Genomic DNA, 21,312 nt, shown 5'->3' with positions numbered 1-21,312 from the left:
GATCGAGCCCCACATCAGGCTCCTCCGCTAGGAGCCTGCTTCTTCCTCTCCTGCTCCCCCTGCTTGTGTTCCCTCTCTCGCTGGCTGTCTCTGTCAAATAAATAAATAAAATCTTTAAAAAAAATAAAATTAAAGATAAAGGGTCCCAGTTAGCTCTGAAAAATGCTATGGTTCTAGATGGCTAGTGGAATTTTTATTTTTGCCTTAAACTCAAATTTTTAAAGCCCTGGGGGCATTATCAGGGGTTAAATACAGATCTGAAAGTCCCTCTCTACCCTTCCCTAAGACTCGGCGAAATTCACTGCCCCCCTCTAGACTACGCTTTCCCCATTTTAGTCATATCTGGCTAAAATACAGATTCCTGGGTGTCTATCCCAAAAAGCCTCACCCAGGAGGTACAAAGCTGGAACAGGAAATATCCTTGTGGTTTCTTTTCTTTTCTTTTTTTTTTTTTCAGTCTCTAGGCAATTGTGATGTTCTGCCAGGTTTGGGACCCTCTAAACTAAGTGAGATAGCTCTAAGTGTCCCCAAACTGCTCTGGCACCAAGGGTCAAGTGATGTGTGGCACTGAGAAGATAGGATGGGTACATGCCACAGCATTGTTCTCGAACATTCATTGTCGAGACCAGGCTGCCCTATGCTCCTGTCCTGAAACTGCCCATGCCTCATCAAGAGATAAGCAGTGTTGGGGCACCTGGGTGGCTCGGTTGGTTGAGCATCTGACTTCAGCTCAGGTCACGATCCCAGAGTCCCAGGATTGAGCCCCAGGACTGAGCCCCTACTCACAGGGAGTCTGCTTCTCCCTCAAACCTCCCCCCCACCCTACCCCCTCTCGTGCTCTCTCTCTCACTCTCTCTCTCTCAAATAAATAAATAAAATCTTTAAAAGAGAGATAAGCAGTGTTTAAGAAGCAAAGAAAGCTTTGGTCAAGAGCCAGAAATAAATTGAGGACATCCATTGTGTTCTAAGGTATTTTAAGTCAGTTCTGGAGAACCATTATTCATTTCCTCTGCTATTGCTTTTCAAACAACAAAGCATTGGTTCGGACAAAAACACCCAGGCAGAAACTCCCAATGGTGTGCTGGCTCCTCCCCTTTCCTCAGATGACATTTCCTTTCTTTCCAATCTTCTTCCAAAGGTATCAGGTTGCGCCCCCACTATAGGGTCTAAAGAGCTGCCCTTGTTCTCAATCACAAATTTCTCTGGAATTCCCTCCAGGGACAACTTAGCCCTATTAAAGGGGGTCAGGTGGAGTCAGGAGGAATTTGGGAGAAAGCTGTGAAGGGCCCAGCTTGCAGCACCATGAAGAGCTTTCCTGTCGGCTTTCTTGTTCTCCTGATCTTCATCCTGAGTGTCCATCGTGGAATTGCCACACGTATGGAGGTGTCCCACTACCTTCCCCGGGGCAGGCTGGGAGTAGAAGCCAAGGGTCACCTCCCAGCTCCTTAATCTCCCTGTTTTTTAGGTGGCAGTGATGTGGCCAAGTTCTGCTGCTTCCAGTATAGCCGCAAGATCCTTCCCTGGAAGTGGGTGCGTTCCTATAAATTCACCAGGAACAGCTGCTCCCAGCAGGCCGTGATGTGAGTATTTCTTGTTTGGACTTTCAGGGTCCCCACCAGACATGTAAGTGCCTGGGCGCTGGCTAGACCCCCACAGCGCCAGGATGAGGCTCAGGATGGGACTCTGGTAATTTGGGTTGTCACCCTGCGTCTGCCACTAAGGAGTGTGACCCTGGAGCCTTCGTTTCCTAACTTTCATATACCATGTGCCAAACAATGTGCTAAGTGTTGGGTATAAAAGAGAGAACAGACAGCCCTTCTAGATCTTCTATCTTAGCATAAGAAAAGGCTGTTAAAGGCGTTTGCACAAAATCGATAATCACAACTGTAATGAAGAGAGAGAGGAGGAGGGAATCTGTCGTTGTGGGGGGGGGGGGCAGAACTTTATCTCTGCCCTCTTAGGGGCTCCAGCTGAGCCTGAGAAGGAAATGGACATAAGACAGATTAACAGGGAAAAAAAAAACAAAACAAAACAAGAAAAGGCACACAAATTTTTACACGTACATGGGAGCTCCCAGAGGAAAACGAAGACCAAAGAAGTGGCAAAACCCAAATGCTCTTATGCTAGCTTGAACAGAGAGAGTCGATTGTGGAAATGGGACTAAAATCTATGGGATAGGCTGTATGGGACAGTAAGACTCCCCTTAACAAGGTCTGTTGATAAAGAATTCTCTTGGCCTTGACTTCCTATCTCTGGCGACAGGAATATTTCTTTCCTCCTGGTACAGGAAGGATATCTTTCGCATGGGAAGTCTATCTCCTGCTTTCAGGAGAAAAAGAGGAGGTCAGAACCTTCTTGCACCTGCTGGTTTGTTTGTTTGTTTGTTTTAAGTGCTTTAGCTCAAAATAATCCTTTTGCCAAAGTGACATTTTGGGGTGGCATATTCTGCCTCCCTTCATCATAGTCACACAATGACCTAACTGGATGGGGGAGGGTCTCCCAGAGGACGAGACATGTACACTGAGACCCCCAAAGGGTCTCCCAGAGGACGAGACATGTACACTGAGACCCCCAAAGGATAAGTGGAATTGGCCTTGTTCCAAAGTGGTGAGCAGCAGGTGTGTGGGAGGAACATGTCGCTGACAGACAGGTAGACAGGAGCCAAGTCATGGCGGGCTCTTCGGTAGTGAGAGAGAGAACACAGGGCTCCTGGCAGGACTAAATGAGAGGATCACATGCGAAGTCTTTGGCAATGTGTCTGCACACCGTACAAGTTTGGCAAATGCAAATCTTTAATCTTTAAATGCAAATACACAGGGAAGGGCTGGTTGCTGCTCCCAAGGACACAGGGTTCCTGAACATCGGAGAATGGTGCAGAAGCGGGGAGAAGGGACTCCAGCGGCAGACCTGGATGTCATTGTTTTGAGACAGTTAGGAACAGGAAAGGGACACACAGGTGCCTAATTGTGGATGGGGCATACCCTGGGTCTTCTCCTTTGTGTCTTGATTTAAAGCTTTCTGGGGCTTCTAAGATGTCAACCTGTAGCACCTGGCAAAGAGCCCTGTGCTGGGCTCAAAGCGGAGGCTCTGTCACTTACAAGCTATGTGACCTTGGGCAAGTCAAGTTTCCTTATTTGTAAAGGGGAGGGGAGGGGCCAAATCAGTTATCAATCACTGCATGACAGACCACCCCAGAACTTAGTGGCTTAATACAACAACGATCACTTTCTGATCTCTGTGGGACGGGACTTTCAGCAGCGCTGGGCGGGGTGGTTCCGGCTTGGCGCCTCTCTTCGGGGCCTCTCTGTGTGGTGTCTCTGTTGGGCCAGTTTGGGCTTTTGTGCAGCGTGGTTACCTGGAGTGGTGGTCTCCCGTACAAGCTAATTCAAAGCTCCCGGATAAGTGGCCCGTGAACCAGGCCAAAGCTGCATAACCTCCTATGATCTAGCCTATGAGGTCACAGTGTCACCTCTGCCGCGATCTACTGGTCGACCAGTCCTTAAGGCTGGCCTTCATTCAAAGGGTGGGGACAGAAATCCCCATCTTTCAACGGGAGTGCTGTCAAAGAAATTTCAAAGGTTCACAGAACCCTGCCTCTCCCCCATTTTCCCATCCTTTTGGCTCTTCTCTCCAGCACGGGGCCAGCCTGAGAGCCCCGTGAATACTCTGTAGCCCTCCAGGCTAGAGCACCCCCCACCTAGGCTCTCATCACATCTGAGGCTGGAGGACACTCAGGATGTCAAACACGACCCCCCACTCCTCAGGAGTGCATAGTGTCATAAGGAATGCAAGAATCCTATATAACCAGCCGTGGCAAACAACCCATGATAATGTGGTTAAGAATCGAGCAGCGTGGGGCACCTGGGTGGTGCAGTCGTTAAGCGTCTGCCTTCGGCTCAGGGCATGATTCTGGTGTTCTGGGATCAAGCCCCACATCGGGCTCCTCCTCTGGGAGCCTGCTTCTTCCTCTCCTGCTCCCCCTGCTTGTGTTCCCTCTCTCGCTGGCTGTCTGTCACATAAATAAAATAAAATCTTTAAAAAAAAAAAAGAATCGAGCAGCATGACGGACTGCGATCTCGCGTTTTTGCTTGAAGACCTGATGTGCTATGATTCCATGAATTAAAAATACTGAAGACTTCTGGGAGTCAGGCTAATGTTCTAAAATGGATGGTGGTGGTGTTTTCATTATGTGCGGATCTACTAAAAGCCATTAAATTATAATGATATACTTTAAAAGAGTGAATTGCATGGTATGTGAATTGTATGTCCACAAAGCTTCTATGTTAAAACAAAAGAATTAAGAGGCATGGTACAGGTTACGTGCTTTGGACTAAAGGTGTTGGAAGTTATTTCCTGGGGGAGATGGGCCTGGCAGCATGGGCTCCAGTGGAAAACGGGGCAGAGGGGAAAGCAAGGACCAGAAGAGGGAGCAGAAACTGTAACAGGTGCAATAAGGCAAGGAGAGTGAGTCAAGGGGCTGACTCCCCGCCCCCCTTTCTATCTCTACAGGAGGCAAAAGTTCTCAGTATTGACTGTCAGCTCCTCTTTTCCACAGATTCACTACCAAAAAAGGCCATAAAGTCTGTGCACATCCAAAGGAAAAATGGGTGCAAAGATACATTTCTTTACTCACAGAACAGCAGTAATCGTTAACTGTTGAATTTTAAGCCCAAGGACACCTGGACCCTGCTCTTGACCCTGCTGTCCTTGGTGGAACCTGGAGACTTTCTTCAGCAGAAGGCTCGGTGGGACTGAGGAGGAAGAGAGCTTTTAAGAAAGACGTCTCCATTAAGATTTGATTTGCTCCTAAACATTCTTATTCAGTAAAACCTGAGTCTTCTTCAAAGCAAAGAAGTGGAGTCAATATTTTTGGCTGGTTCCCTGCACTAACACTGGTGTGGAATTCTTCCTTATGTTCTTGTGCCAAAAAAAAAAAAAAAAAAAAAAAGCAAGGGAGAGTTTAATATATTTTGGCAAAATGTCCATCAAATGTTTTCACATTATTTAGAGAGGTAAGTTTATGTGACTTGGAAAATTAAATTCTGTGCAACCCCTCATGGCCTGTTGGTGTTGGGTGAATAAAATGCCTCTGTATCTGGAGGTGCGGTGTCTCTGTTTTCTCATAAGGTGTCAATCAATAAACATAAATACTGGGGCACCTGGGCGGCTCAGTCGGTTGAGCGTCTGACTCTTGATTTTGGCTCAGGTCATGGTCTCAGGGTCGTGAGATTGAGCCCCCCCTCCCCCGGGGCCAGGTTCCACGCTCAGTGGGGAGTCTGCTTGAGATTTTCTCTTTCCCTCTCCGTCTGCCCCGCCCCCCCAAAGATAAGATAAATAAAATCTTTGAAAAGTATATTATTTATCTACTGTCAAACTAAAAAATTAAACAACAAAGCTTAGGGAATAGCAATTGAAGTTATTTTGGAATAGCAGAGAAACTGCAAACTAGAGGGAACCATGGGCAGGTCGGGAGAACAAAGGAGAACATCCTTCTGCAGAACAAAGGAGGAAGTTGGGAAGGGTTGTTTGGAACAACCGTTCATTGGAGGAAAATGAGAGCTGGAAGTGGCTGTGGCTTCTCATTGGCTGTGATTGCCGGCGGAGAGGACATCCATCGCCCTTCTTCCCGCTGGTCTATGTGAGTGGTGGTGCATGAGCCCCCTCCCCTCATGGCTTCCCCACTCCATTATTTTAAATTTAAGTAGGCTCTCTGCCCAATGTGGGGCTTGAACTCACAACCCTGAGATTAAGACTCACTGAGCCAGCCCCGTGTCCCAGTCCCTGCTCCATATTTGATGAATGAGGTTTCCTTTATTCATTTTCACATTCCCCCCTTTTGATCAAGGTCTTTTCTTGAAATCATCGCTGTTCAAGAGTCAGACTTTCTGTATTTAGTGGGTTTGTCCCTCAGGGCCAGGAAGGACCTTTCCCAATCGTCAAGTTGCATGTCAAAGGGAAAGTGCATAGCGAAGGGAAGCCATTTAAGACCACGTTGAGCAAGGCCAGGTAAGAGAAAGAACTCTCTGGTATTTCCCATTTAAAGTCTCTTATCTTATCAAGGTTGTAAGTGCTAGAGGTCATCTTGAACCTTGAGCCAGCATCAGCCTTTGGGGTCGTCATTTCTACAAAGATTTGGTGGGCAGTGGGTACAAGGCTTAAAAATGATTGTACAAAAAAACAAAAAAAACAAGGAGCAGAAAAATAAACCCAGGGACAGCTGGGTGGCTCAGTCAGTTAAGCATCTGCCTTCTGCTCAGGTCATGATCTTGGGGTCCTGTGATTGAGCCCGGAGCTGGGCTCCCTGCTCAGCAGGGAGTCTGCTTCTTCCTCTCCCTCTGCGCCTCCCTCTGCTTGCACTCACTCTCTCTCTCTCTCTCTCTCTCCCTCCCCCAAAAAGAAATAAAACCTTTAAAAAATAATAATAAACCCAGTTTATATAATGGTCCTAAATCAGGACCCGCAAACCTGCAGGTAACCAGCTAAATAGATCAAAAGACCATCGGTTAGTTAGGCCAGGTTTTCTCCTAGCCCGAAATAAAACACTGTTCGAAATTCCAGAGATTGGGGCACCTGGGTAGCTCAGTCGGTTAAGCATCTCTTGATTTCAGCTCAGGTCATGATCTCAGGATCTGAGATCAAGCCCCCTGTCTGCTGGGTGTGGTGCATAGAGCCGGCTTGGAGGATATGTTCTCTCTCTCTCTCTCTCCCTCCCCGCCCCCCCCCCCCCCCGTGCCCTGCCTCTCCCTCCCCCATAAGCACACACACCTGCTCTCTTCCCCTCTTGCCCAGATAAATAAATAAATAAATAATTCCAGAGATATCCCCCTTAGCAATGGCCTGGGAGATACGGATGATGGTGTTATCTTTCCAGACCAACGCCAGAGTCAAAGAAAGAAAGGGAAGAAGAAAGGATTTCATGTTCAAAGTATCTTGGGCCGAAGTGTCCTACATCAATGTCAGCTGCTTCTCTTCCTAATCATTCGGTTCCAGCATTCATTCATGTAAGACCAGCTGTCAGGTGAGTTTTCTTTAGCTGTGAGATCTGTACCCAGGCTTCCGGTCCCTGCAGTGAGGAGGACCTCACATAGTCTTTTTCAAGGAAGTTTAAGGGCGGTCTTCGTTCCTAGGGATTCCAACTCAGAAGGGTGGAGTAAAATTGGAAATGTCATTTTGGACAGTCATGGCCAGATAGTTAAGGAAACTAGAAGAATTCAGGGTCCAGTCCAATTTACAGGCCTATCACAAAACCTCAGAGACCATTAACAGGATTCGAATCTAATATTGACAGAGGTACAAACATAATTTTTCTCTCTGCAATTATCCTCATGATTTTTCCCAGATAATCACAGTGAAATGGATTTGTTTGCACTCAGCTTGACCTGGTTATTTACATAAGTGTAGCAGGAATAACAATTGACCATATAAACGCTTACAAGACTGCTTTGCTGAAACTTTTAAAAAAAAGATTTTATTTATTTATGAGAGAGACAGAGAGACAACATGATCAGGGGGAGGGGTAGAGGGACAAGCAGACTCCCTGCTGAGCAGGAAGCCTGCTGCAAGGCTCAATCCCAGGACCCCGAGATCATGACCTGAGCCGAAGTCTGATGCTTAACCAACTGAGCCACCCAGGTCCCCCTGCTGAAACTTTTTTTTTTTAAAGATTTTATTTATTTATTTGACAGAGAGAGACAGCCAGCAAGAGAGGGAACACAAGCAGGAGGAGTGGGAGAGGAAGAAGCAGGCTCCCAGTGGAGAAGCCTGATGTGGGGCTCCATCCCAGAATGCCGGGATCACGCCCTGAGCCGAAGGCAGATGCCTAACGACTGCGCCACCCAGGCGCCCCTGAAACTTTTTTTTTTTAAAGATTTTATTTATTTATTTGACAGAGATAGAGACAGCCAGCAAGAGAGGGAACACAAGCAGGGGGAGTGGGAGAGGAAGAAGCAGGCTCATAGCAGAGGAGCCTGATGTGGGGCTTGATCCCATAACGCCGGGATCACGCCCTGAGCCGAAGGCAGACGCTTAACCGCTATGCCACCCAGGCACCCCCTGAAACTTTTTTATAAGGAATCTCAGATTGAACTTAAAAGCCTCAGAGGCCAGGAATTTATTGGCTCTATAGAAGTCCATTTTAATCCCTTAAAGCTGTCTGGTCATATTGGAATCTATGCACATCTCTCTTAAAAAAGACAATCCAGTTAAAGTCTTGGTAATAAAGCCAGTATTTTAAATTGTATTCTGTTTCAAGGAGAACAGATTATCATTGAACTTATGCAAATAACTAATTATATTGCCATGAGAAAACAAACTCAAGAGTTTCCAAATTCTGGGGGGATCAGGTAGGGAGAGAAAGACAAATGTTTCATCTCTGTTTACAAAGGCATATTTTAGGGGCGCCTGGGTGGCACAGCGGTTAAGCGTCTGCCTTCGGCTCAGGGCGTGATCCCGGCGTTATAGGATCGAGCCCCACATCAGGCTCTTCTGCTATGAGCCTGCTTCTTCCTCTCCCACTCCCCCTGCTTGTGTTCCCTCTCTCGCTGGCTGTCTCTCTCTCTGTCAAATAAATAAATAAAATCTTAAAAAAAAAAAACAAAGGCATATTTTACTAAATTGATATAAAACATAGCTAGCTTAAGAGGAAAGGTGTCCTTATATGTAGAAAACAAAGGTTAAAGAACCAGCAACATTTTAAAACAAAAAGACATAGAAATTCTAATCATTCTTGTCAGTTCATTTGGCCCCATGTTATTAATTTTTGCTGTTTGAATCCAGGTTTTCCATTAATTCTGGAAATTCTTACCCAATTTTATGACCTCAGTTATCAGAAATCTGTACTTTTGTTAGAGCTTTTTCCGAGAATCTCTTTGACAATGAATCACATTCGTGGGTATACTTTTGCAAAAAGCATCAGAGTAAAAACTGGAAATGACCAAAGACTTAGAAATGTCCATTATTTTTTATAATCTCTTTAAGTTTTATTTAAGTAATCTCCACACCCAACATGGGGCTCAAACTCGGCCAGGTGCCCCTAGAAATGTCCATTATTAAAGATCTGATGAGAGTTCATTACAAGGGAATTGACAAGGAAACGTGGTTATTTCTATAACATACAACTTTTTAATATAATAACTGGAATTACGACTGGTAACATAATACCAAGACATACCAGATTTCCTGGAATTTCATGTAATTTCTAGAATATTTATATTAATAACATTCACCTATACAATTTAACCTGAGAAGGTTTATCATGACCTATTTGACAATGCTGCCCATGTAATTTAACATTATCAAGTAAGCCTGATTAGTTTAATATCTCCATTTTTAGGAGGAGTAAAACAAATCCTTTGAGATGTTCTGGAGGCACTCTAGAACATCTCAAAGTTAACTCAAGGTCGAAAAGACTATATTTAGGATTTGCTTTGGGACATTTGTCAAAAATCTCAAAAGGTTTTAAGACACTAGGTCAAATAGTGTCATAGGTCACTATAAAACAATACTTAGTTATCCATTTAACCACAGTGGCAATAGATGTTAAGGGCAAATACAGAAAGTCACACAGTTCAGGGTTCCTGGGTGGCTCAGTTGGTTAAGTGTCAGACTCTTGATTTCAGCTCAGGTCATGATATCAGGGTCTTGAGAACAAGCCCCGCATTGGGCTCTGCACTGGGCATTGAGCCTGCTTAAGATTCTCTCCCTCTGCCCCTCCCCCTGCTTATGCGTGTTCTTTTTCTCTCTCTCTCCCCCCTCTCTCAAATAAATCAATAAAATAAATCTCTCTTTTTAAAAGATTTTGTTTATTTATTTGTTTGAGAGAGAGAGCGAGCGAGCAAGCAGGGGGAGCAGCAGGCAGAGGGCGAAGCAGAAGCAGGCTCCCTGCTGAGCAAGGAGCCTGATGTGGGACTTGATCAGATCACGACCTGAGCCAAGGAGCCTGATGTGGGACTTGATCAGATCACGACCTGAGCGGAAGGCAGATGATTAACCAAACGATCCACCCACACATCCTAAAGAAAATAAATCTTAAAAAAAAAAAAAAGTCACGCAGTTCAGAGCAAAAACTTATCTTTGAATATCTAGAACACTCAGTTTACTTAAGTAATAAGAACCTGATAAAGACAGCAAACACAGGAAAATATTTTGATGAAACACAGTCTTTTTTTTTAAAGGCAGATTACTTCAAAAGGTAAAGAAAAGCTTTTTACAATATCTTATCAAAAGCAGACCAATAATCTGAGAAAAATTTGTCCTTTCTGATGATGAAAGAAAATTAAGGTTTACTTTTACATAAGTCCACTATTGATACTAAAACTTATTTTAGAAACCATTCTTATAAATGTATTTAATCTTATCTAGCTTGATCATACATCAAAGTCTTTTCCCAAGATTCCTTTTCCACAAACCTTCTACAACTTGCTATGTTTACTTTAGTTTGTCCCTTTTCTCCTTCTCTTAGAATAACCAGCTCTACTCTAAGACAGACTCACTTTTATTTCCCTCAACAAAAATGTATCTCCATACCTCATACCTCTTCTTTCTTGTTTTTAAAGATTTTATTTCTTTATATGAGAAAGAGAGAGAGAGCAGGAGTGGGGGGAGGAACAGAAGGAGCGGGACAAGCAGACTCCCTGCTGAGTAAGGAGCATGACTCAGGGCCCAATCCCAGGACCGGAGATCATGACCTGAGCCGAAACCAAGAGTTGGACACTTAACTGACTGAGCTACCCAGGCACCCCATACATTGTACCTTTTAAAGCAATAACAATAAAAATCCTGCTTTCCTGGCATACAGAGTCGTTTCCCTTATTATGTCTAGCAGTTTCATTACGTATGTTAATTAGTAACATAGTAGTTAATTCTTAACTCTTTGAAACCGAAATTTTTAGTGAAAACTAAATAAGTAATTGTGAACTATCCATTACACCGGTACTTTTTAGGTTGGCAATTTTATGAATACATTTCATAATATCTAGAGACATACATTTCTCATAGTACAAGTTTTCAATGTGGCATGAAACATATTTACCAATAGATCCAAATATCTTTAGTTTCTCTGTAATAAGCAAGAAATGGGTAAAGCTGTGTACAATTATTTGTGTTTTTCATCATTCCATCTTATTTGGAAATTATCTGGATATTCAATGAATTTAACTTAACTCATCATTTCACTTAACTTACCAAAACTTTAAGGTTTCAAGTTACCAAAAAGATTTGGGAAAAATATTTTAAAAGTTTACCTAAAAACATTTTATCCTGTGTACATCTTTTTAAAAAATTATTTAAGTATAATGGACTTACACTGTTATATTAATTTCAGGCATACAACATAATGATTCAATAATTGTATACATGAGTCAGTGCTCACCACAACAAGAGAAGCTACCATCTGTCACCATACATTATGACAATATTATTGACTATATTCCGTATGCTGTAATTTTTTTTTAAGATTTAATTTATTTATTTGACAGAGAGAGAGACAGCCAGCGAGAGAGAGAACACAAGCAGGGAGAGTGGGAGAGGAAGAAGCTGGCTCGCAGCGGAGCAGGGAGCCCAATGCGGGGCTTGACCCCAGGACCCTGGGATCACGCCCTGAGCCAAAGGCAGATGCTTAACGACTGAGCCACCCAGGCGCCCCTATGCTGTAATTTTCATCCCCATGACTTATTTATTTTATAACTGGAAGTTTGTACCTCTTACTCCCCTTTACCTGTTTTGCCCATCTCCCCTCCCGCTGTTTTGTTCTCTGTGTTTATGAGTCTGTTTCTGGTTTTGTTGGCTGGTTGGTTGGTTTTATTTTTTAGATTCTACGTATAAGTAAAGTCATATAGTATTTGTCTTTCTCTTTATCTGACTTATTTCACTTAGCATTATACCCTCCAGGTCCATTCGTGTTGTGCAAATGGCGAGATTTCATTCTTTTTTATGGCTCGGTATCGTTCCATCATGTATATACACCACATCATTATCCATTCATCTATCAATGAACACTGACATTGCTTCCATATCTTAGCTATTGTAGATAATGCTGCAATAACCATAGGGATGCATATATCTTTTCCAATTAGTGTTTTTGTTTTCCTTGGGTAAGTACCCAGAAGTGGAATTACTGAAGCATATGGTACTTCTATTTTTAGTTTTTGGAGGAAACTCCATACTGACTTTTATAGAAGCAGCAAGAATTCACATTCCACCAAGAGTGCACAAGAGTTTTCTTTCCTCCATATCCTTGCCAACATTTATTATTTCTTGTCTTTTTGATACTGGCCATTCCGATTGGCGTGAGATGATATCTCACTGTGGTTTTGATTTGTATTTCCCTGATTAGTGATGTTGAGCATCTTTTCACGTGTCTGTTGGCCATCTGTATGTCTTGTTTGGAAGAATGTTTATTCAGGTCCTCTGCCCGTTTTTAAATCAGATCATTTGTTTTTTTGTGTTGAGTTGAGTTGCAGAAGTTCTTCTTTTTTTTTTAAGGTAGGCTCCACATCCAGCGTGGGGCTCAGACTCATGACCCTGATATCAAGAGTTGTATGCTCCACTGACTGAGCCAGCCAGGTGCCCCAAGTTGTATAAATTCTCTATACATTTTGATATTAACCCCTTATAGGATATATCATTTGCAAATATCTTCTTCCACTCAGTAGATAGCCTTCTCTTTTGTTTTTTATAATTTTTTTATTTTTTTAAGGATTTTTATTTATTTATTCGACAGAGATAGAGACAGCCAGCGAGAGAGGGAACACAAGCAGGGGGAGTGGGAGAGGAAGAAGCAGGCTCATAGCAGAGGAACCTGATGTGGGGCTCGATCCCAGAACGCCGGGATCATGCCCTGAGCCGAAGGCAGACGCTTAACCGCTGTGCCACCCAGGCGCCCCAGCCTTCTCTTTTGTTGATGGTTTCTTTTGTTAATGCAAAAGCTTTTAGTTGGATGTAGCCCTGATTGTTTATTTTTGCCTTTGTTGCCTTTACTTTGATGTCAAATCCAGACACTCATCACCAAGACTGATGTCAAGGAGCTTATTGCCTATGTTTTCTTCTAGGAGTGTTATAGTTTCAGGTCTTATGTTCAAGTCTTTAATTCATCGAGTTTATTTTTGTGTCTGGTGGGAGACAGTGATCCAGATTCATCCTTTTCCATGTGTCTGTCCAGTGTTCCCAACACCATTATTTATGGAAGAGATTGTCCTTTCTCCATTGTACAGTCTTTGCTCCTTTGTCATAAATTAATTGCCCATATAAGTGTGGCTTTATTTCTTGGCCCTCTGTTCTGTTTCATTGATCTAGGTGTATGTTTTTATGCCATTATCATACTGTTTTGATTACTATAACTTTGTAATATGGTTTGAAATCAGGAAGCGTGATGCCTCCAGCTTTGTTCTTCTTTCTTAAGACTCTTTTGACTAGGGGTGCCCCGGGGCACTCAGTCGTTAAGTATCTGCCTTCAGCTCAGGTCATGGTCCCAGGGTCCTGGGATCAAACTCCACGTTGGGCTCCCTGCTCAGTGGGGAGCCTGTTTCTCCCTCTCCCTCTGCCTGCTGCCTTCCCCCTGCTTGTGCTCTCTCTCTCTGTGTCAAATAAATAAACAAAGTATTAAAAAAAAAAAGACTGCTTTGGCTGTTCAGGTCTTTTGCAATCCTATAGAAATTTTAGGATTGTTTGTTCTATTTCTGTGAAAAATGCCATTGAAATTTTGATAGGGATTGCATTGAACTATAGATTGCTTTGGGGAGTGTGGACATTTTAATGATATTAGTTCCTCCAGTTCATGAGCATAAGGTATCTTTCTATTTATTTATTTATTTATTTATTTATTTATTTATATCTTCTTTAGTTTCTTTTGATAATGCCTTATAGTTTTCAGGATAAAGGTCTTTCACCTCCTTGGTAAATTTATTTCCAGGTATTTTATTCTTTTAGATGCAATGGTAAATGGGATTGTTTTCTTAATTTCTCTTTCTGATCATTCATTTTTAGTGTATAGAGATGCAACTCATGTTTTTATATTGATTTTGAATCCTGTACCTTTAGAATTCATGTGCTAGTTCCAACAGTTTTTTAGTGGAGACATTAGGGTTTTCCACATATAATATCACATCATTTGCAAATTATGACAGTTTTATGTCTTCCTTTTCAGTTTGGATGTATTTATTTCTTTTTCTTGCCTAATTGCTCTGGCTGGGACTTCCACTACTACGTTGAATAAAAGTGGCAAAAGCGGGTATCCTTATCTTGTTCCCAATCTTAGAGGAAAAGCTGAGTATGACGTTAGTTATGGGCTTGTCATATATGGCTTTTATTATGTTGAGGACATTCTCTTTATATTCACTTTGTTGAGATTTTTTTTTCTGCTTTTTTTTTATGCTAAGAGCTTAGATTATTGATTTGCAACTTTTTGTTTTTTTCTAATGTAAGCATTTAATGCTGTAAATTTCCCTCTTGGCACTGCGATCTCTGTCTCGCACATTTTAAAACATTGTAATTTCATTTTCACTCAGCTGAGTGAGTTTCTTTTATTTCCCTTGAGATTTCCTCTTTGACCCATGGATTGTTTTAATTCTATTATTTAGTTACCAAGTGTTTGTCCCAAGTGTCTTTATCTTTCTATTATTGATGTGTAGCTTTATTCCAGTGTGGTCAGAGAATGCAGTCTGGATGATTTCACTTCTTTCAATTTTAGGTTTGTTTTATGGCCCCAAAATATAGTGTACCTTGGCATATGCTCCTTGTGCACTTGAAAAGAATGTGTACTTGGCTATTGTTGGGTGAAATGTTCTATAAACATGAATTAGATCCTATTGGTTGATAATGTTGTTGGGTTCTGCTATATCTTTGCTGATATTCCTTTTTTTAAGATTTTATTTTTAAGTAATCTCTACACCCAATGTGGGGCTCGAACCTATAACCCTGAAATCAAGAGTCACACTCTACCAGCTGAGCCAGGCAGGGTTGTAGCAGTTGTTCTATCAGTTGTTGAAAGAGGGGTTTTGAGGTCTCTGAGTATAATTGTAGATTTGTCTATTTCTCCTTTCATTTCTTTCCATTTTTGCTTCACATATTTTGCAGCTCTGTTGCTTGGTACATGCATATTTAGGATTGCTATGTCTTCTTGGTGGATTGATTCCTTCATCATTATGTAATGTCTCTTTGTGTCCCTGGTAATTTTCTTTGCTCTGAAGTCTATTAGATATTAATATAGCCACTTATGCTTTCTTTTATTTTTAAGATTTTATTTATTTATTTGAGAGAGAAAGAGAACACAGGTAGGGAGGAGGGGCAGAGGGAGAGAGAGAAGCAGATCTCCCACTGAGCAGAGAGCCCAATGCTGGGCTTGATCCCAGGACCTTGATCACAACCCAAGCCCAAGGCAACACTTAATCAGCTGAGCCACCCAGGCATCCCTTTGCTTTCTTTTGATTAATATTTGCATGCTATATCTTTCTTCATCCTTCTACTTTTAACCTACTTATATTGTTATATTTGAAGTAAGCTTCCTTGGTCAACTAAATTTTGACAAAGCAGGAAAGAATATCCAATGGAAAAAAGACAGTCTCTTTACCAGATGCTGTTGGTTAAATTGGACAGCAACAGGCAGAAGAATGAAACTGGACCACTTTCTTATACCATACCCAAAAACAAATTCGAAGTGGATGAAAGACCTAAATATGAGACAGGAAACCATCAAAATTCTGGAGGAGAACACGGGCAACAACTTCTTTGACCTTGGCTGTAGCAACTATTTACTAGACATGTCCCCAGAAGCAACAGAAACTAAAGCAAAACTGAACAATTGAAACTTCATCAAGATAAAAACTTCTGCACAGCAAAGGAAACAATCAACAAAACTAAAAGGCAGCCTGTGGAATGGGAGAAGATACTTACAAGTGATATATATGATAGAGGGTTAGTATCTAAAATCTGTAAAGAACTTATCAAATTCAACAGCCAAAAAACAAGTAATCCAGTTAAGAAATGGGCAGAAGACATGAACAGACATTTTTCCAAAGAAGACATCCAGATGGCCAACAGACACATGAAAAGATGATCAACATCACTCAGCATCAGGGAAATGTAAATCAAAACCATAATGAGATACCACCTCACCTCTGTCAGAATACCTAAAATATACAACACAAGAAACAATAGGTGTTGGGGAAGATATGGAGAAAGGAGAACCCTCTTGCACTGTTGGTGGGAATGCAAACTGGTGCAGCCACTCTGGACAACGGTATGGAGACTCCTGAAGAAGTTAAAAATAGAACAACCCTATGGTCCAGCAATTGTACTACTAGGTATATACCCGAAGGATACAAAAATACAGATTCTAAGGAGTATATGCACCCCAATATTTATAGTAGCATTATCAACAACAGCCAAACTATGGAAGCAGCCCAAGTGTCCATCAACTGATGAATAAAGAAGATGTGGGGTGTGTGTGTGTGTGTGTATGTGTGTGTGTGTGTGTGTGTGTGTATATATATATATATATATAGAATATTACTCAGCCATCAGAAAGAATGAAATTTTGCCATTTGCAATGGCATGCTTAGAGCCAGAGTATACTATGCTAAGTGAAATTAGTCAGTCAGAGAAAGACAAATAGCATATGATTTCACTCATATGTGGTATTTAAAAAACAAAACAGGAGATGAACATAGGGGAAGGGGGAAAAACACAGAAACAAACCATAAGAGACTGAACAATAGAGAACAAATTGAGGGTTGATGGGGGGAGGTGGGGGGGATAGTTTAGATGGGTGAAGAGTTTTAAGGAAGGCACTGGTTATGATGAGCCCTGGGTGTCACATGTATGTGATGAATCACCAAATTCTCCTGGAACCAATATTACACTATATGTTAACTAACTAGAATTTAAAATTTTGAAGAAAAAAAAAATGAAGTGAGCTTTTTATAGATAGACAGCATATGGCTGGATCATTTTTAAAACTCTGTTCTGCCAAACTTTGTCTGGTATATTTAATCCATTTAATTAATAGTGGAGAGATGCCTTATTACTTCTGGGTAGGGGTGAAAGTCTTGGCTTCCTACATTAAAAGGATGGCTAAAGGAAGTCCTTGAAACACAAAGGAAATTATAAAAGAAGGAAGCTTGGAAATTTGTGACCCACAGTAGAAGCAAAAAATAACAGGATTGCACTAGGATGGGGTAGATCTTCAAGCGAGGGCAGAGATTGGGATATGCGCATTCTTGGGTTACTGCACTGCAATATGTCCCCAGAGATTAAGACCTTCTGGGAGTTCCCTTCCAGCCGCAAAAGAGCACATGGGGAGGGTGGAAGTTTATAAGACACTATCCGTGCATAATGCCTATTATGATTTGGCCTTAAGGAAGCCCTTATTGCTTGATGTCCAATCTTCTTAACTTCCATGATGTTTTAGATTGAGTTTCCCTAGAAACAGGACTTGAGATAAAAATGTTAGTGCATGTAATATATTTTGGTGGGGATGCCAGGAGACACCAGTAGGAAATAGGGAAGTGAGACAGGAAAGGGAAGGTGGCCAATAGGAGTGTGTTATCAGGCAAGTTGCCACTGTGGGCAACTGAGCTTCATCCTATCGGGGACCTCTGGGAAATGATGGTCAAACCCATGTCTCAGAGCTAACCTGACTCAAGGAGCAAGGGAGCAGGGGTATTGACACACCACCTCCAGTCAGTCATTGGCTGACGGTCCGGGGGAGTGATGCAGTGTCTACCGGCCGTGATTGAGGGCAGAGCAGCCACCAGAGAGAGCCTGCAAAGAGACCAGATGCTGGCAGGCTGGGATACGATGGTAAGGCCCAAGAGCATGAGTGGGGCACCAACAGCATCTGTTTCCCTGGTCGAGGCCCCAGCCTGCTTTTCCAGCTCATCACCCACCACTCACACAACCAAACACACTGGGCCACTCTGCTTTCCTGAATTGTATGAGACAACCCCTCACTCACTTCAGGCCCTCAAGTGGCCACTTCTTTCTATCTCCTAAATGTTCTTTCCTGCCCCGGAACATCCCCTCTCTATTCCCAGTCTCTCCCTGACAAAATTCTACTTGCCAAACGAGACCGCAAATGGCAAAATGCCTCTCCCATTTGATGAGAATGTTAAGGTCATATTTTCCGTGGGGTCTCGGTAATTTCCTCCATGCTCTCAACAGCAGCAGCCCTCTCCTGCCTCTGAAGGACTCCCACTGTGTTCCCCCGCGATGGTAGAGCTTGCATACAGTTATGATATAGTTGACAGTCTTGGCTCTACCAGATTGCAGGCTCCCAGAGGTCAGGGGTTAAGTCTAAATATCTTTGCACAAAGGAAGGACTCCGCAAATATGTGTGGGCTGTGTCGCCAAAGACAAAAGTTACTGGACACCCTTTGCGCAGGCTCACCTCTGAGTCAGAGTGGTGTAGGTAGAAGAAGAGCATGCAAGCCCCCAAGACCAAACCCAAGTTGATGGGTCGATCAGCAAGACAGGCCTTGATCTGTAGTTCCACGGGCTTACCAGCAGATGGCAACTGTCTCCCACCGTCTTTTAAAGACTACCTCTCCCTGAGCCCTGGCGGATTTATAGAGAAGTTCCTTCTACCTGGGAGTCTCTCTACTGAGGATGTGTCTGAGTCCAAGGTCATGTGCAAATACTCCAGGAGGAGGGCAGGGGAAAGATATGAGAAAAGGAAGACTTAGCTCAATCTTCAGAGGGTACAGTTTAAGGGCTGGGGGTGCTAGAAGGGAGGAGGGGAGCAGTGAAATCCACACAAAGCCATTAAGATCCCCTGCAAGATAAGAGACCTGCCTGAGTTTGACAGGACCCCCCCCCCCCATGCTGGGGCCTCAGTTTCTTCGTTCATAAAACAAGGAAGTTGGAATAGACGTTCAAGTTTCCTTAAAACTCCCAAGTTCCGTCAAGGCACGAAAGCATGCTCAGAAGCAATCTGAAAGAGAGACCAGAGTACACAGATGAGGCTTCATGAGGGAGGCCAGGGGTGAGTCCAGAAAGATGGGCCGGGTTTGGGAAGGGATTACGGTGAGGTCTGTACAGTGCAACGGGACAACAGTTGTCAAAATGCCATTTATATATTGCCATCTCATTTGTCAAACACATCTAGAATATTCCTCAATCCTATGAGGTGAGTAAGACAGAATGATTCCCATTTTCAAGGAAACAGAAGTGGAGACATGAAGCAGTGGGTCGAAGGTCACGCTTCTGTGATTGGTGGACCGCGGGCTCTACCCGGTCTTTCCCGCCCCACATCCTGTGGTTTTGCCCACTTCCTTGTGTCCACTTGTACAGCAGCATGACCCCACTGGACGGCTATGAAATGGCAAATCTTGGACCTCAGACCAAAACATCGGAAAAAATGCTTTACTAATTAGGAAACAAACAGATCTCTTGGTCCCTTGAGGACAATCCTGAGCTACTTGGGAAGCATATGCTCCCAAAGTGACTTCCGGGGGCTGGTGTCCCTGCTCTGTCCCTTGGTTACTGGCTCCCAAGGGTCTCTCAGACTGGTCCCGGATGATGAGAGTCTCATGAGACACTTGCCCCTCCCCACTGACTCACTGACATCAGCAGTGAATCATCATTCTGTGGTTCCATTTGGGTAAAAAAGGAGCATATACACGTAGGTCCCTGGAGATGCATGTGGTTGATTGCCCCCAAGGAAACTTCTGGAAGGGCCTCTCGGGGCCCCTTCAGCTCTGGACCTTCCAGTACCAAAATTTCAAGCTTTAGTCCTGGTTTGAGTTGAGGTGCTCCAACTTTGGGGGCCTTGGTTTCTTTCATTCCTAATAATCCCTCTCATTTTTACATACCCTTCAGTGACGAAGTGCTCCCACATCCCTTTGCTTTTTTTCATTCCTTACAAATCCATTAGGAATTTTTTGTCTCCGGGTTAGAGATTAAACAAATCTATGGCTCCAAAAATGTAAAACTTGCTCAAGTCACAGAGCTCGATTTCAATAAATACTTGACTTGTTTATTCAGTAAGCATTTGTTATGAACCATTGGGTGGCGAGATGCGATTTGAGGTCTCAAGCCTTGTGGCACTCATGTTCTAGCAAGAAATATAGACCCAAGAATATATTATTTTTTTAAAGATTTATTTGTTTATTTGAGAGCGAGAGAGTATGTGTGCACGAGCAGGGGGAGATGCAGAAAGAGAGGGAAGATCTCAAGCAGACTCTGCACTGAGTGGGGAGCCTGAGAAGAGGCTGAAATCAAGACCTGAGCTGAAATCAGGAGTCTGACACTTAACCGACTGAGCCACCCAGACGCCCCCCCCCCAGGAATACATTCTTATGATGCAAGGTAGTAAGTATTCCAGTGGAATGCTGGGAAAGGTAAAAACAGTGGTGGGGTGATATCTAAACATCAGACCCTGCATAATGAGCTTTTTGTCACAACTTCCTTTGCCATAAGTCAGGATAAGTTAAGTTATGCTGAGGGACAAACAAGCCCGAATCTCAGTTTATGTCCTACTCATTCTACACATCCAGCCTGGGTGGGGAGGAAGCTTTGCTCATGGGGTCACTCAGGGGTCCAGGCCAACAGAGATCCCATCCCAACCGTGCCCTCGGGATTGCAGCCCCAGGGAAAACAGAGCCCTAAACCAGCAGCAACATGCTTTGGGCCCCATAGTGACACCTGTCAATCCCACTCACAACTCATCGTACCACAAAGGGGACTGGAAGTTCAGTCTTTCTGAGGCGCAGAAAGAAAAGAAGAAATATATTGGTGGGGACTAAAGTCAAGCAGGGAAAGAGATGCATTATCTAATAGGCTAACATTCTGCTTCATCAGACCCTGATTCTATGGGAACTATTTTGCAAAGCTGTAAGGTGTAGGTAACCGGTAGACATACGGCTTCTGTTCCATTCAATAAAGGTTCAATTGAACGCACGCCCTTTCCTTGTGGAAAACCCAATTTGCCTCAATTTGCATATCATTTAAATATTTCTGATCTATAAAGATGTCTGCTTTCAGATTCTCTTTTGAACCAGTCATAACATCTGCCTGGTTCCCTCATTCTGAGTAGAATAAAATCTTTTTTTAAAGATTAACATTCTTTTTTTTAAAGATTTTATTTATTTATTAGAGAGAGAGAGAGCAAGCACAAGCAGGGGGAGTGGCAGGCAGAGGGAGAAGCAGGCTCCCCAAAAATCTTTAATGTATTCATTTTTACACCTGTATGAGAGCCATGATTTTGCCTTTTTCTGAAAAACGTCTTTCAATGACATACTTCAGAGACGAGGAAAGAGATTCAGAGAGGTTAAGAAGATTGCCCAAAGTCACCCAGCTCCTGAGTGGTGGAGGTGGGAATTC

General features: G+C 43.0%; 1 protein-coding gene across 1 annotated transcript; it reads left to right on the top strand.

Annotated features, from left to right (window-relative positions):
• Positions 1–1,140: 1,140 nt before the first annotated feature.
• On the top strand, positions 1,141–5,094 carry CCL26 (C-C motif chemokine ligand 26). Its single transcript, XM_026516369.3, has 3 exons — positions 1,141–1,375; positions 1,466–1,580; positions 4,556–5,094. Exons 1-3 carry the CDS (start codon positions 1,303–1,305, stop codon positions 4,644–4,646), a joined length of 279 nt encoding a protein of 92 aa, XP_026372154.1. The 5' UTR covers positions 1,141–1,302; the 3' UTR covers positions 4,647–5,094.
• The last annotated feature ends 16,218 nt before the right edge of the window (positions 5,095–21,312 follow it).

The sequence above is a fragment of the Ursus arctos genome, unplaced genomic scaffold (assembly GCF_023065955.2).
Source record: "Ursus arctos isolate Adak ecotype North America unplaced genomic scaffold, UrsArc2.0 scaffold_2, whole genome shotgun sequence".
Classification (NCBI taxonomy): Eukaryota; Metazoa; Chordata; class Mammalia; order Carnivora; family Ursidae; genus Ursus; species Ursus arctos.
The sequence above is the reverse complement of the archived record's forward strand: the minus strand, read 5'-3'. Positions and strand labels throughout refer to the sequence as shown.

Bases quoted from the DNA above. Each gene is read 5' to 3' on its own strand.
- CCL26 (XM_026516369.3), top strand. From the start codon at position 1,303: ATGAAGAGCTTTCCTGTCGGCTTTCTTGTTCTCCTGATCTTCATCCTG. The intron at 1,376-1,465 runs GTATGGAGGTGT...CCTGTTTTTTAG, and splicing joins CCATCGTGGAATTGCCACAC to GTGGCAGTGATGTGGCCAAG. The intron at 1,581-4,555 runs GTGAGTATTTCT...TCTTTTCCACAG, and splicing joins TGCTCCCAGCAGGCCGTGAT to ATTCACTACCAAAAAAGGCC.